This window comes from Hippopotamus amphibius, chromosome 12 (assembly GCF_030028045.1).
Source record: "Hippopotamus amphibius kiboko isolate mHipAmp2 chromosome 12, mHipAmp2.hap2, whole genome shotgun sequence".
Classification (NCBI taxonomy): Eukaryota; Metazoa; Chordata; class Mammalia; order Artiodactyla; family Hippopotamidae; genus Hippopotamus; species Hippopotamus amphibius.
The window spans coordinates 54,101,865-54,114,132 of NC_080197.1; the positions used below are offsets into that span (position 1 = coordinate 54,101,865).

At 37.0% G+C, this 12,268-nt stretch overlaps 1 protein-coding gene across 1 annotated transcript in view; it reads left to right on the forward strand.

Annotated features, from left to right (window-relative positions):
- Positions 1-12,268, forward strand: part of DENND5B (DENN domain containing 5B) — a 97,425-nt gene that overhangs the window by 26,494 nt on the left and 58,663 nt on the right. Inside the window, exons 3-5 of the mRNA XM_057702125.1 lie at positions 1,649-1,836; positions 7,422-7,958; positions 10,629-10,860. Coding sequence (XP_057558108.1) covers positions 1,649-1,836; positions 7,422-7,958; positions 10,629-10,860 — 957 coding nt within the window. The remainder of the gene's footprint in view (positions 1-1,648; positions 1,837-7,421; positions 7,959-10,628; positions 10,861-12,268) is intronic.

Sequence of the window (12,268 nt, forward strand, 5' to 3'; positions counted from 1 at the left end):
CTCAGCCTCCCTGTTACTGCAGACTGATGAGATGCTCACAGCTGAGCCATGTTGTTCTGTGGCCATAAACAGTCTCACGGGACCATCTACCCTAAGCACAGTCACTGTGCAACCCACAAAATACCAAACACCCTCTTCCCTCAAGCTGAGTGGTATTTGTTTTTTAGAAGTATTCCTGTAAACAGGTTTTCACCTAAAATTTACTAATGAATCAAATAAGGAAAACTTTAAATACATGTAGGTTATGGATAGCTGATGATTCGTGATCAAAATCACATTGTTGTAGACTGTTAAAGGTAGTCATTTACAGATTATAAAACAACACAAAAAAAATTTTAATGGAAAACATCCTGCTTTTGCGTGTTCTTTGAGTTTGATATGAACCAAGTAGCATCAGATCATTTCCATTAACCTTTTTAAAAAGACTCCCCCAAAGTCTTACTCCCCTAGATTTTACTGTATTTGTGCACAGTGAATTGTGTGAGAGAATTATTACAGTTCCACAGTATCCATTCTGAAAATCAAACTTTTTTTGGTAACTCATTTATTGGCAAAATAAGACCTGAACCAAAGTGACCTTATTTAAATGCTTTGGGTATATTGGGATGCTCATATAGTTTGCTGCAGAAACATTAATGTATTTGGTTATAGGGTCCTGCCCTGGATATTTTAAGTACATGTCGTATGCATGATATTACCTTTCTAAATTAAAAAAGAAAAAATCTGAATTCTGAAACACATCTGCATCCAAAGGTTTAAATAGGGATATAGCACTCTGGTATGTATATAGATATGCATACTATCGCATCCATGGCAGTGTGGTTTTAGAGGGCACTTTATTTGTAACTGTGAGTTGATGAATGTCAACTAAACTTACTGTGGTAATTAATTTTGCTGTTTATACATATATCAAAGCATTGTGGTGTACACCTAAAAGTAATACGATGTTATATGTCAGTTGTTTTTCAGTAAAACTGGGAGTGGGGCGAGAGGGCATTTTAATATTGTGGATAGTTTTTAGTTTTGATAAATTAGTTGATGTAAACAAAACACAACAAAAAAACCAACCTTTGATTTTCTGGTAGCTTTCGCTTTGTCCCTAGATTTGGGTTGGAGGTTAATGTAGGAAGTGTGACTAGGAATGCATATTATCTGTTGATTTCTTGTATCCACAAAATGAAGGCTAAAATAAATATCATCAGGATGAGTGTAGGCTATCGCCATGATCATTTATACAAGAAAAAATCCTCTGAATTGAGGATTCTATAGATATACAGGTATTTAAAAAGTGATCAGTAGCAATAGTCTTGCACATTTTCAGTGGAAGAGGTGCCCAAAGCAGTTTTATTAGTTCTTATTTGCTTTGCATTTTAAGGGAATGTCAGTTCACATCAGTGTTTTCAGAAGCAGAGAGTTTAATAATGTTTCCCACCTACTCATACCCCCTTAAAAACATTCAGGTGAAACCATTTAACTCTTTACTTATGGTGGAATACAAGTGACCTCTTTTCTGTATGATTGTGAAGAAACATTTTACTTGTTTATTAACACAAGAATTTTTTCTGGAAATTGAAATTTTCAGGCTTAATGGAGTGATTCTGTTTTGACTTGGAATCTTCCCCTCCATTTTTGTTGTTGTTCTATGCAGATTATCAGCGCCTGATGACTGTGGCAGAAGGCATCACCACACTTCTGTTCCCGTTTCAGTGGCAGCATGTGTACGTGCCCATCCTCCCTGCTTCTCTGCTACATTTTCTTGATGCTCCTGTCCCTTATCTGATGGGCCTTCAGTCAAAAGAAGGAACTGACCGTTCTAAGCTAGAACTTCCTCAAGAGGTAAAACTTATAATGAATGATGAAGCATTTGCTGTTTGTCGATTTAGGTCAAGGTCACTTTTGTTAGATAGCATTGTCTTTGCCCAAACTGAGTCTCTGGCTATTCTGAATCTTCCAGGTCGGTCTAGGGCAGAGGCTCAGCCGTAGAATGGAGATCCTGACTCCTGGTGGTTATTATTATGATATGGTCATTAATTAAACGTGGATCAAAGCAGGACGGTGGCAGATTTTCACAGTTGTAAATTTGTGAAGGTGGAGCAATAGTAATATTATCTAGTTGCTTTATTATTCTAATAACATTTTATTTCTTTTTTCTTATTCATGTGATAAATTTTAAGTGATACCACCCAATTTTAACATCCTTCAGAATTATTGTATTAATTGAGGTGAATTTGATTCTTGACCTCTATCAAATGAAAAGTAACATCTTTCAGCAGGCTAGGGATCATGGAAGTATTAAATACTTCAATAGTCTGTGTTTTCAGACATAAGGGCCAGTTACCAGCTTTTTCCAAATGTCAGCTTAGCTCACTGGTTGTGGTAAAAATTCTAACCCTTAGCTTTTAGTCTACCTTAAGTTTACTATGCTTTGTGTGTTGTATTTTCAAATGTTGTTTCAGAAGAAAATAAACAGGAATTCTTGAGAGCATTTTGAATCTAATTTTTAGCTGTTGTTAAATGTACTCAGAATTAAAATGTAAAGCCTTTGAATTGAAATATTGATAAGAGTGCCATGGCCTATTAAAGAACATAAAATGGTTAAGTATATTATATTATTAGCTATTTAATTAGCACCTTTCTTTATAAAATCTTCCATACTGCCCTTCACTTTTGTTTGTTCTTATTTTCCATAGAGAGTCTCATTTTAATAAATGAATTTAAAATAACACACTAAGCCACAGCCGTTATACCCAGTAATGATTCCTGTAATCATCCATTGCTTACTTTATTCTAATGAATGTTTCCCTGCCGAAATTAACATTTTTGTGCAGGGGAAAATAGCTTGATCCAGGTCACATAAAATACACATGCAAACTGCTTTGCTCTCTTTGAGCTTGTGCACGTTCTCTGCTTCCGCCTCTCTCTTATACCTCTTTTTTCTAATATCTGAACTCTTGTTTTCTCTTGTGTTGAGTATCTTGTTGGTTCAAAGAAGTAAGTCTTTTAAATTTTCAAGGAAAAATAAACAGACTAGCCAAATGCATTTTGTTTTAAAGACTTAAACAGTGATGTTTTAGTTTCTTGTTGAGTATCTGGTCTCTTTGCATGTTAATTAAATGATATTTGTTTAGACACAAATATTTCCACTTTTGCATGAGTAATAATTGTTGAGAAATTTTAAATGCCGCCTTGGTGTATTTGTTGTCAGGAAATCTTTCTGTCTCTGTGTCTCTGTGTATCCTCTGACTCTAAAAATAAACTTAAAAATTATGAAAGCTTTTACAGTAATGTCTGTGATTTTCTAATTTTTCGTTCACTAAACCAACACTTTAATAAATATACATACTCATCTATTCGTAGAGTAGAATAATAAGAAATAACCTGAATCAGCTGTGAAAATAGCAGTGCTTCTGTATAGAAAGTAGACATTAGTGCATTACTGTGTTAGAAGAAAAGGCTAACAGCATATCACTTTGCTCTGGTGTCATTTTACAGTGAGATGAAATAATCTACTCCACATAATTTGGAGGAGGAAGTGGGTATAAAAATAGTCATTTTTAAAAAGTGACTAGTAATACCGCCCCCCTTCCCTGAAAACTGTAAAATAACATAATATCTAAAAATAGAGGGCTTCTTAGAACAGTTGTGAAAATGATAAGTTTATGAAATGGTTATTTTTAAAAGGCATAATTTTAGTTGTTAGCTAACTAATGTAACTACATAGACTTATCATTAACTACCCACTCACTTGCCCTATGATTCCAAAATGATAGGCACAGGTAGCCGTTTGTTATTTTGGTGGAGACGGGGTGGGGGGGGCGGGAAGAGGGATGGTGGAAGGATGTAGCACTGAGGATTAGTTGCATAGACTGGTACTTCACTTTCTACCTTTCTTGCTCATCTTGACAGTGAATAGTAGACAAAAAATCAAAGGAAAAACTGAAACAGCATTGCTTTTGCTACTTGCTTTTTGTCATATCTTGCCCTAAAATTCTATGAAAATGTGCCTTCTGGCTTACCCTTATGCCAGCTTAACTTCGGCCATTGAGAAACCAGGACTCTTACCAACAAACATGGAGAGAGCTGCCCTGGCCTCACGTTCCTGGATACTTCTTCCTCTTGCCTGTTTTTAAGGTTCCACAACATGACCATCTCCTTGAGCCTTATTCATTCATTCAGCAAACAGTTGTCTCATACACTACTAGTGTATGATATACTGGGAGACATCTGGAGAAAAAAGTCACCTTTAAGAGGTGATTTCTGCTTTCCAAAATAAGACATTTACAAATATCAATAACACAGGCCAAAAAAAAAGGAAAAGGAGGAATGAAAGAGCTAAGAATATATACAGAGGAAATCAGAATGCCTTTAGGATAGGAGCATGGGAAGGCTCCATGGCAGAAGAGATCAGAGGCTTCAAGTCTTTGTCCCCTACTTTTGAGGGAATGTTTGTTGTTTTTAACTGGAAGCAGTTACGTATCATGAAGGCTTCTGGGCAGTGTTAATCAGTAAAAGTATAGAAATATTTAGTTCTGGGGACTTCCCTGGTGGTCCAGTGGTTAAGACTCCACGCTCCCAATGCAAGGGGCCCGAGTTTGATCCCTGGTCAGGGAACTAGATCCCACATGCCACAATGAAGAGTCCGTGTGCTGCAACTAAGATCCGGTGCAGCCAAATAAATAAATAAATATATTTTTTTAAAAAAAGAAATATTTAGTTCTAAAACCACATAAGATTGAGATGTCGAGTATATTTTTCATTCTTGAGTTCTTAAAATTTTTTTTTAATTTAATGGTATTAAAAGTGAGAAACTGACTTATCAGAATGCTCTAAGGGCATTTTGGCTTTTCTTCAATAAATTTTTATAACACAAGTTTACATTCCCTGTTTCTACTTTGTGATAATCAGAGCCCCAGGTCAGGCCCTTGTAAGCCAGCATAGGTGGGTGAGAGAGACTGGTGGGAACATGAAGACAGGCCAGTAGCTGTGGTGCTGGAACACCCACCTGGCCACACATTTTTGCCTCAGCAGTGATTACATGAGCATAACAAGCTTTAAAATTTCCCCAAATGTATCATTTTTCTCTTTGCATAGGAGAAGGAGAGGGATAGAAGAAAATAGGAGGAAAGCATTAATGAAGGATACAGTACAAAACGTAAGTGGTGAGAGGTTGCTTGTTAACATGTAGGTTAGCAAGTTGGTGAATTTTTTCTTCTGTTTTTAAAAATACTGAATCATCCATTTGAATTATGGTGACCTAGTTTCTCCCTTTAAGCCTTACAATATATCCTACTTTCTAGAGACTGTAGAAACATATATAAAGATGTGGATTTAAATAAAGCTATAAGTAGCGCTACTGTCTTCAGTGAGATGTGACTTCAGCTCTTACTTTATTTAGAGAAAACTGTTGACATTGGAGAGAGGCATAATGGAGAAGGAAAAAACCCTTTAAGCTACCAGGCTGTTTGAGGGTGCATGTCTGGAACAGGTGTCAGGAAGTCACCTACCTTCTTGGGCCTCAGTTTCTTCACCTGCAGAATTAAAGGGTTGGATTCAAAGGTTATTTTAGGCCTGAAGAATCACTGTTGATTCTGGTTTTGGATGGTGGAAAGTCTTGAGTTTTTATGCCTCTTAATTTGGAACTTTGCTTTACTTGCTCATTACTATCTAACGTGAAGAACAGGGATCAAAAGAGCGTAACAGAGACCCAGTTGTTTGCTCTCCTCTTTTCATCTTGCCTTGGCACTTAGGATCAGAAGACGTATGAAGTCTCTCCTTGCTGACCTGGGGGCGTTGTTGGGGGGCAGGGAGATTGGGAAGCCTAAGGGGAGGCTTCTGTTTATTGACTTCACCCCATGCCTCGTGTTGTGCCACTGGTGCCGTCAGAATCAGTTTTCTGTGGTGGAGTACCTTGCCCTCCTCCTCCTCCACAGTTTAGGAGCCCGATTTTCCTTTACTCTGCCAACCTTGTTCTGATTAAGAGGGGATGAACAGTGAAGGTAAAATGCTGTTTTTGTGTATACCAAGTACCTGAGGGATAATCCAAATTCTATGCAGATACTTAGCCCCTTGAAGTTCCTATATCTACTTGAAAGATATTTTAAAGTCTTTTGATTCAAAATCTAGAGTGTAAGCAAACTCAAAAACATTTCCTCATTTCTATCTCCTCTTTTCCTCGACTCAAAAATATTCAAGTCAAGTCTGAGTCACTTATCTTTCTCTAGGCACTTGCCCCCACTGCTCTCTGCCTCCTGCTTTTTGTCCAGTGGCTTCTGAAATGGTTTTGCCATGTAAGAGGTGGAAGCTAATTTTGGATAGAGTGAAAATTTGTAGATTTTCTGTGAACTGGATTGCTCTTTGCCAATTTCATTCCATTTTGGGGTATTACAGCTGCTAATTCTAGCAATTATTGTTAATTCTACACTATAAACAGCGTTAGAGCAGTGGAATGGCATAGAAAGTTCAAGATCAGTGAGCATTTTATTTTACCCAGTGCCTTCTGTTTGTAAGGTACTATGAGTCTGTGTGCTTTTATCTATCTAAGGAATACCTATTGGATGCCGTATATTACAGAGTCATATCCAGATTATAGTAAACTGATGAGACCCAGGGGAAATGATTCATATGTATTAAATATATACTTATATATTCCCTCACATAGAGAAAAATGCTGGCAACAGATTTTTATTTATTTATTTACTTATTTATTTATTGACTGTGTTGGGTCTTCATTGCTGAGCAGGGGCTACCCTTCATTGTGGTGCACGGGCTTCTCATTGCGATGGCTTCTCTTGTTGCGGAGGATGGGGTTTAGGTGCACAGGCTTCAGTAGTTGTGCACACAGGCTCTAGAGCGCAGGCTCAGTAGTTGTGGTGCACGGGCTTAGTTGCTCTGCGGCGTGTGGGATCTTCCCAGACCAGGGATCCCCAACCTGTGTCCCCTGCATTGGCAGGCAGAGTCTTAACCACTGCACCACCAGGGAGGTCCCCGAGATTTATTTTTAAAGACTAAAATATTCTTAACTCTGAGACGGTTAACATAAAAGACAATGCAACCTGTGATTTTGTTTATAATAGTTGGCAAGAATATTTTAGAACATAAAATTCCTTTACTTTTAAAACTTTTGTATTTTTTTAATTGATACTTTTAGCATGTTATTAAGTAAAAGTTTTTTTAATTAATCTTTTGATTGGAATATAGTTAATTTACAGTGTTATGTTAGTTTCTGCTGTACAGCGTAGTGAATCAGCCATACATATACATATATCCCCTCTCTTCTGGACTCCATTCCCATACAGGTCATTACAGAGCACCGAATAGAGTTCCCTATGCTATACAAAAGGTATCTTTTATATATAGTAGCGTGTATATGTCAGTCCCAATCTCCCAACTTAAAACCTTTGTATTTCTTTTTTCTCTTTCAGGCTAATTTGTGTTTTGTGGATATTGACAACCATTTTATTGAGTTGCCCGAAGAATTTCCACAGTTCCCCAATAAAATAGATTTTATCCAGGAACTCTCTGAAGTTCTTCTTCAATTTGGGATCCCTCCTGAGGGCAGCCTACATTGCAGTGAGAGTGCCACCAAGCTAAAGAATCTGGTTCTGAAAGACTTGGTCAACGACAAGAAGAATGGCAATGTCTCTGCTAATAACATCAGCATGTATGAGTTACTGAAGGGCAACGAAACCATAGCCCGCCTACAGGCTCTGGCCAAGCGGACTGGTGTGACCGTGGAGAAGATGGACCTCTCTGCCTCTCTGAGTGAAAAAGAAAAAGACTTAAAACTGCAGTGTGAAGAGGCAGAACTAAGGGACTACCAGCTCAACGTACAGCTCCGAGAGGTCTTTGCTAACCGCTTTACACAGATGTTTGCAGATTATGAAGCGTTTGTGATTCAGACTGCCCAGGACATGGAATCCTGGCTGACCAACCGGGAACAGATGCAGAATTTTGACAAAGTAAAAAGAACCAGCATTTCCCTTTTTATGGTTCTTAGTGGGCAATATATTATTGATTTTGTTAACTTTTTAAAATGATTTCCACTCCCCTTCCCAATAAAAACTTTTTTTTTTACCAGTATTTTATACTAGATAAAGTAATTTCACAGGAAAGTATAAGTTAACCAGCTCATTAAGCTGCTCATTGAATTATGTATTTAATTGCCTTTAACCTCATTTTTAAATTTTCTATACTTTGAAGATGTTTGAAGTAGAAACTCTTAAATTCCATACGTTTTTCAAATCTGTTAACACTATCTCACCTTGTAAGAGTTTTATTTACTCATATTTTAGGATCAAGTCTAGTTAAATGAGGCCTATTCCTTTTCTAGTAAATCCTTATTCTTATATTTTGTCTTCATCCTACAATGAAGTCACACCTTGCCCGTGTAAAGGTAACAAACAGTTTACTTTCAGAAGGTAAATTTTTATCTCACCTTAGGATCAAAAGAGAGAAAATGTGAGGTTTTATAGGAAAAATGAGATTTTATGACTTTAAGCCTCTGTTCTGAAGATTTTGGAAAGGGAAGGCAGAGAATGACACTGACTTTTGACTGTGCTGCTATCATTGAAGCTTCTTTCTAAGATTTACTACAGTGTATTCTTCTGCCAGGTTTTCTGGACATTCCCACCTTTTTTTTTCCCCAGACAGAAGCACTTAGGGGTGTGCACTAACTCTCTCAGGTCACTAGAGTGTAGTTCAGGCCCTTGCCTCTGTGACCGCCGAGGCGTGATATTGCTGTTAGGGTGAATTATGGCTTTTTGTTAATGTCATCTTTGTATCATGAAAGACTCTCTAATATGTTCTAAGAGGCTAATCTACAATCTTGGAGCATCTGACAAATAAGTATTAATAAAAAATTTTTGTAAAGGTGGGTAGTATAAAGGATTATTTTATTATTTCATCAGATTTTTTTTAGATGAACTATATAAACCACATGTAACAGTTAATTTCTGGTGCTGTTTATGTTTGAAAAAAACTTCTTTAGTAAATTTTTTTAAAAAAAGAAGCTTTCACCTCTCCAAATGTATTCCTGATCTTAGGTTGCTTTCTCATTAAGCCTAACTGTTTTTCCACATTTTTTCCTAGCCAGCTTGGAACTAATCTGTGTATACTCATGATTTATCCTTGAGCAATTCAAATTCTTACCTAAATCTAGCACTGGTACTTTCTTCCTTTTTAATCTTTATGTAGCTTCAAACTATAAATGGAGTTCTTTTTATATAACCCCTAGATAAATGAAAGTTTCATGTTGGATTCCAGAAGGCTTGTAATCATCTCATTTTTCGCTAGGAAAATTTACAGGACTATCACATACTACTCCTGCAAGCCAAGTCTTTGCCAGCTTAAGTGATATAGCCCACAAGGATCTGAATATCAAAAGCCAGACATTTGGTTCATTTAGGAAAAAAGACTGTTTGCTCTATGAAAAGTAAAACTGATATTTATCTGTAAAATGTCTTTTGAAGAGGTGAGCTGATTTCTGGCGATGACTGTGAACCTTTCTTTGGCTATTTGGATTTGTGTAACTACATCTGAACTGTGGAGGCGCTTAAATTGAATAAGTGGATTTCTGTAAGGAAGTTTTTCAAAGGCATCCTAAATTTCAGAATTTACTGCCTAAATAAATATGCGAGGAGGAAGCTAATGAGTATTAAGGAGAATAACCTTAGGACAGAACTTATCCTTCCACCTTTCCCTTTCGGGCTTTTGCCACATTGCACCTAATCAAAAGAATGAAAAGCAGAAGCAATCCTGCAGCTGAAATGGTAATCCACTTACAAATTTTAGCTAGTGACTAAAATTCAAATTGTGACTAGAATTCCTCTACACACATGGACCTGAAGAGCCAAAGGAAAAAGTGAACCCTTTGAATTAGAAACGGATTACAATTTACTGAACCATTCCATGCAAGCACACAAGCTGGTAACAGGAACAAGTGGCTAGTTGTACACGTTTTCCAAAGGCTTGGCTGACTTTGGATGGTTTTTCAGGCAGCGCTTTTTTTAGTTGTTAAGGCCCAAACTATTCTGTCAGCACAGGTCTGGATGGAGTTTGATCTTGGGTTAAACTCATCCATCAGTTTCCTAGGAAAACATCCACTTGAACAAAAGATTTTACCCATAAGCACAGATTCCACGTTGTTGAATTTGTTAAGATTATTGCTTATGTATATATTATTATTATTGTACCAGTTAATCACCTTGCTGCCTTATGACTTGGAGGTATTTGGCACAGGCTAGGAACAGAGAGCAAAAGAAATTACAGCTCACTGGGGAAAGGGGTCAGATTTAATGGTAAGTGAAGACAATGATTGATGATCGTGTAGCAACGGATCTACCATCTTTCATCAATGATGCCCTCTTTTCTGCATAATGGTCATGAGGTCTAGAGCGTAAATCAGTTTTGAAAGGCAGGATCAGTGCCAAAGAACTAAGTGACCTAAATTCTATGAATTTAGAAGATAGGAAGAAAAAGTGGAGTTTTAAGGATTTTTACATTTTAAGCATCGGTTTTGTGTCTTTTCAGATTGAAAAGGAATGATGTTAGCAACAGAAAATTTTTGGATTTGTCATGTAGCGTTGAGATGGTCTCTTTGCACTAACAATTGCCTACTTATCTCATTACAGGCTTCCTTTCTGTCTGACCAGCCTGAGCCTTACCTGCCTTTTCTTTCACGATTCATTGAAACACAGATGTTTGCCACCTTTATTGATAATAAAATTATGTCCCAGTGGGAAGAGAAAGATCCTTTGCTTCGAGTCTTTGACTCTCGGATTGAGAAGATGAGACTGTATAATGTAAGGGCACCCACCTTGAGGACATCTATCTATCAGAAATGCAGCACTTTAAAAGAAGCAGGTACATTTTTCATGCCTTTTAAGATTAATTTAAAACCCATGATTGTTTCTTTTTACACACTGTTGGCCTTATAAACCACAACATTAGTTTTCAATTGTAGACTTCTTGGTTAACCCTTGTACGGTATCAAGAGATGCTTTCTGTAGTTTTGTTTCCTTCTGTTTTGTGAGCTAGTGTCTGTCCTGTTCCTTTTTGACATTCCTATTCCCTCAGAAGATGAAAACCAATAACGAGTTGAATGCATTAGAGCTACATACAAGGTTGCTGTGATTTTTGTCTTATTATCTTAATGGAAAAATGTTAATTTCTGTCTCGCTGCTTATTTTTTGCCTTTTTGCTTTTTACCTCTTCTCTCTTCATCCAAGGAAAGATAAGTATTAATTTAAAATAGTAAATTTGAGTTGCTGCCTAATTTACATAACTAAAATGGTATATTTACTTTAGTGGTGCCACTAATTAAAATAGCTTTATTTATAGAAGTTAAATTTCTAGATTCTTGTACTCAAATTAGAGGTTCCCAACCCTGACATTTCTTTTTCTTTCAGAGAATTATGAGTCTTGGCCAATCTTGTCTGGCAGTGTAATAAATTAAATAAATAATCATATTAATAGTCAGTGTTTACTGAGTACCTGCTATGTGCTGGACATTATGCCAGCTGTTTTACGTGCGTTTTTGCATTTGATCTTAATAATGAGGGGGTGTAGACACATTGTATTGTCTGTTTTATTGCTGTCTTCACCTTACAGTTGAGAAAACTGAGAGGTTAAATAACTTGCTTGTGATTACATAGCTTGTGGTTGGTGGAGCCCTGATTCAAACCAGAGTTTGCCTGATTCTAGCTCCTGGAGTCTTACTACCACATTAGCTGTTCACTCAGTAAATACACATGTAAAATGTACTTGTCCACACAATTTCATACATTTATACCTGGTTCCTAACTCTTTCTTTGCCAAATAAGCTGATATCTATCACTTGAGTGCCCTTTCCTTTTTTCTTCCCCTTCAAGTGTAGAAGCTATTTGAGAGCATTTTTTTTTTTCCTGGAGCAGAAAGGGGCAGCAAATGTGGATTTTCTTTGCTCTGCCTCTGTTGCTTGCCTTTCTCACTTTATTTTAAATAGATCAAAGTTACAGGAGTGGTGATACTGTAGTTGTAGCATATTTTAAGGAAAGAAGTATGTAAATGATGTCTCTTGTAGCCCGAGAGGTTTCTGATAACTTGCTGAAACACCATCCTTTTGAAGCCCACTTGTGAGGATAGATCCTTGCAGCCCCTCCAGGAAGTGACAGTTGCGTCTGCATTTCTGGAAGTTGAGGGAGTACGGTGAATGAAGTTGTCTGTGCCTGCTCAGAGTAGTATGACTTTCCATGCTTTGATAGCCATGTAAATAGTATAATGCCTTGTTGAG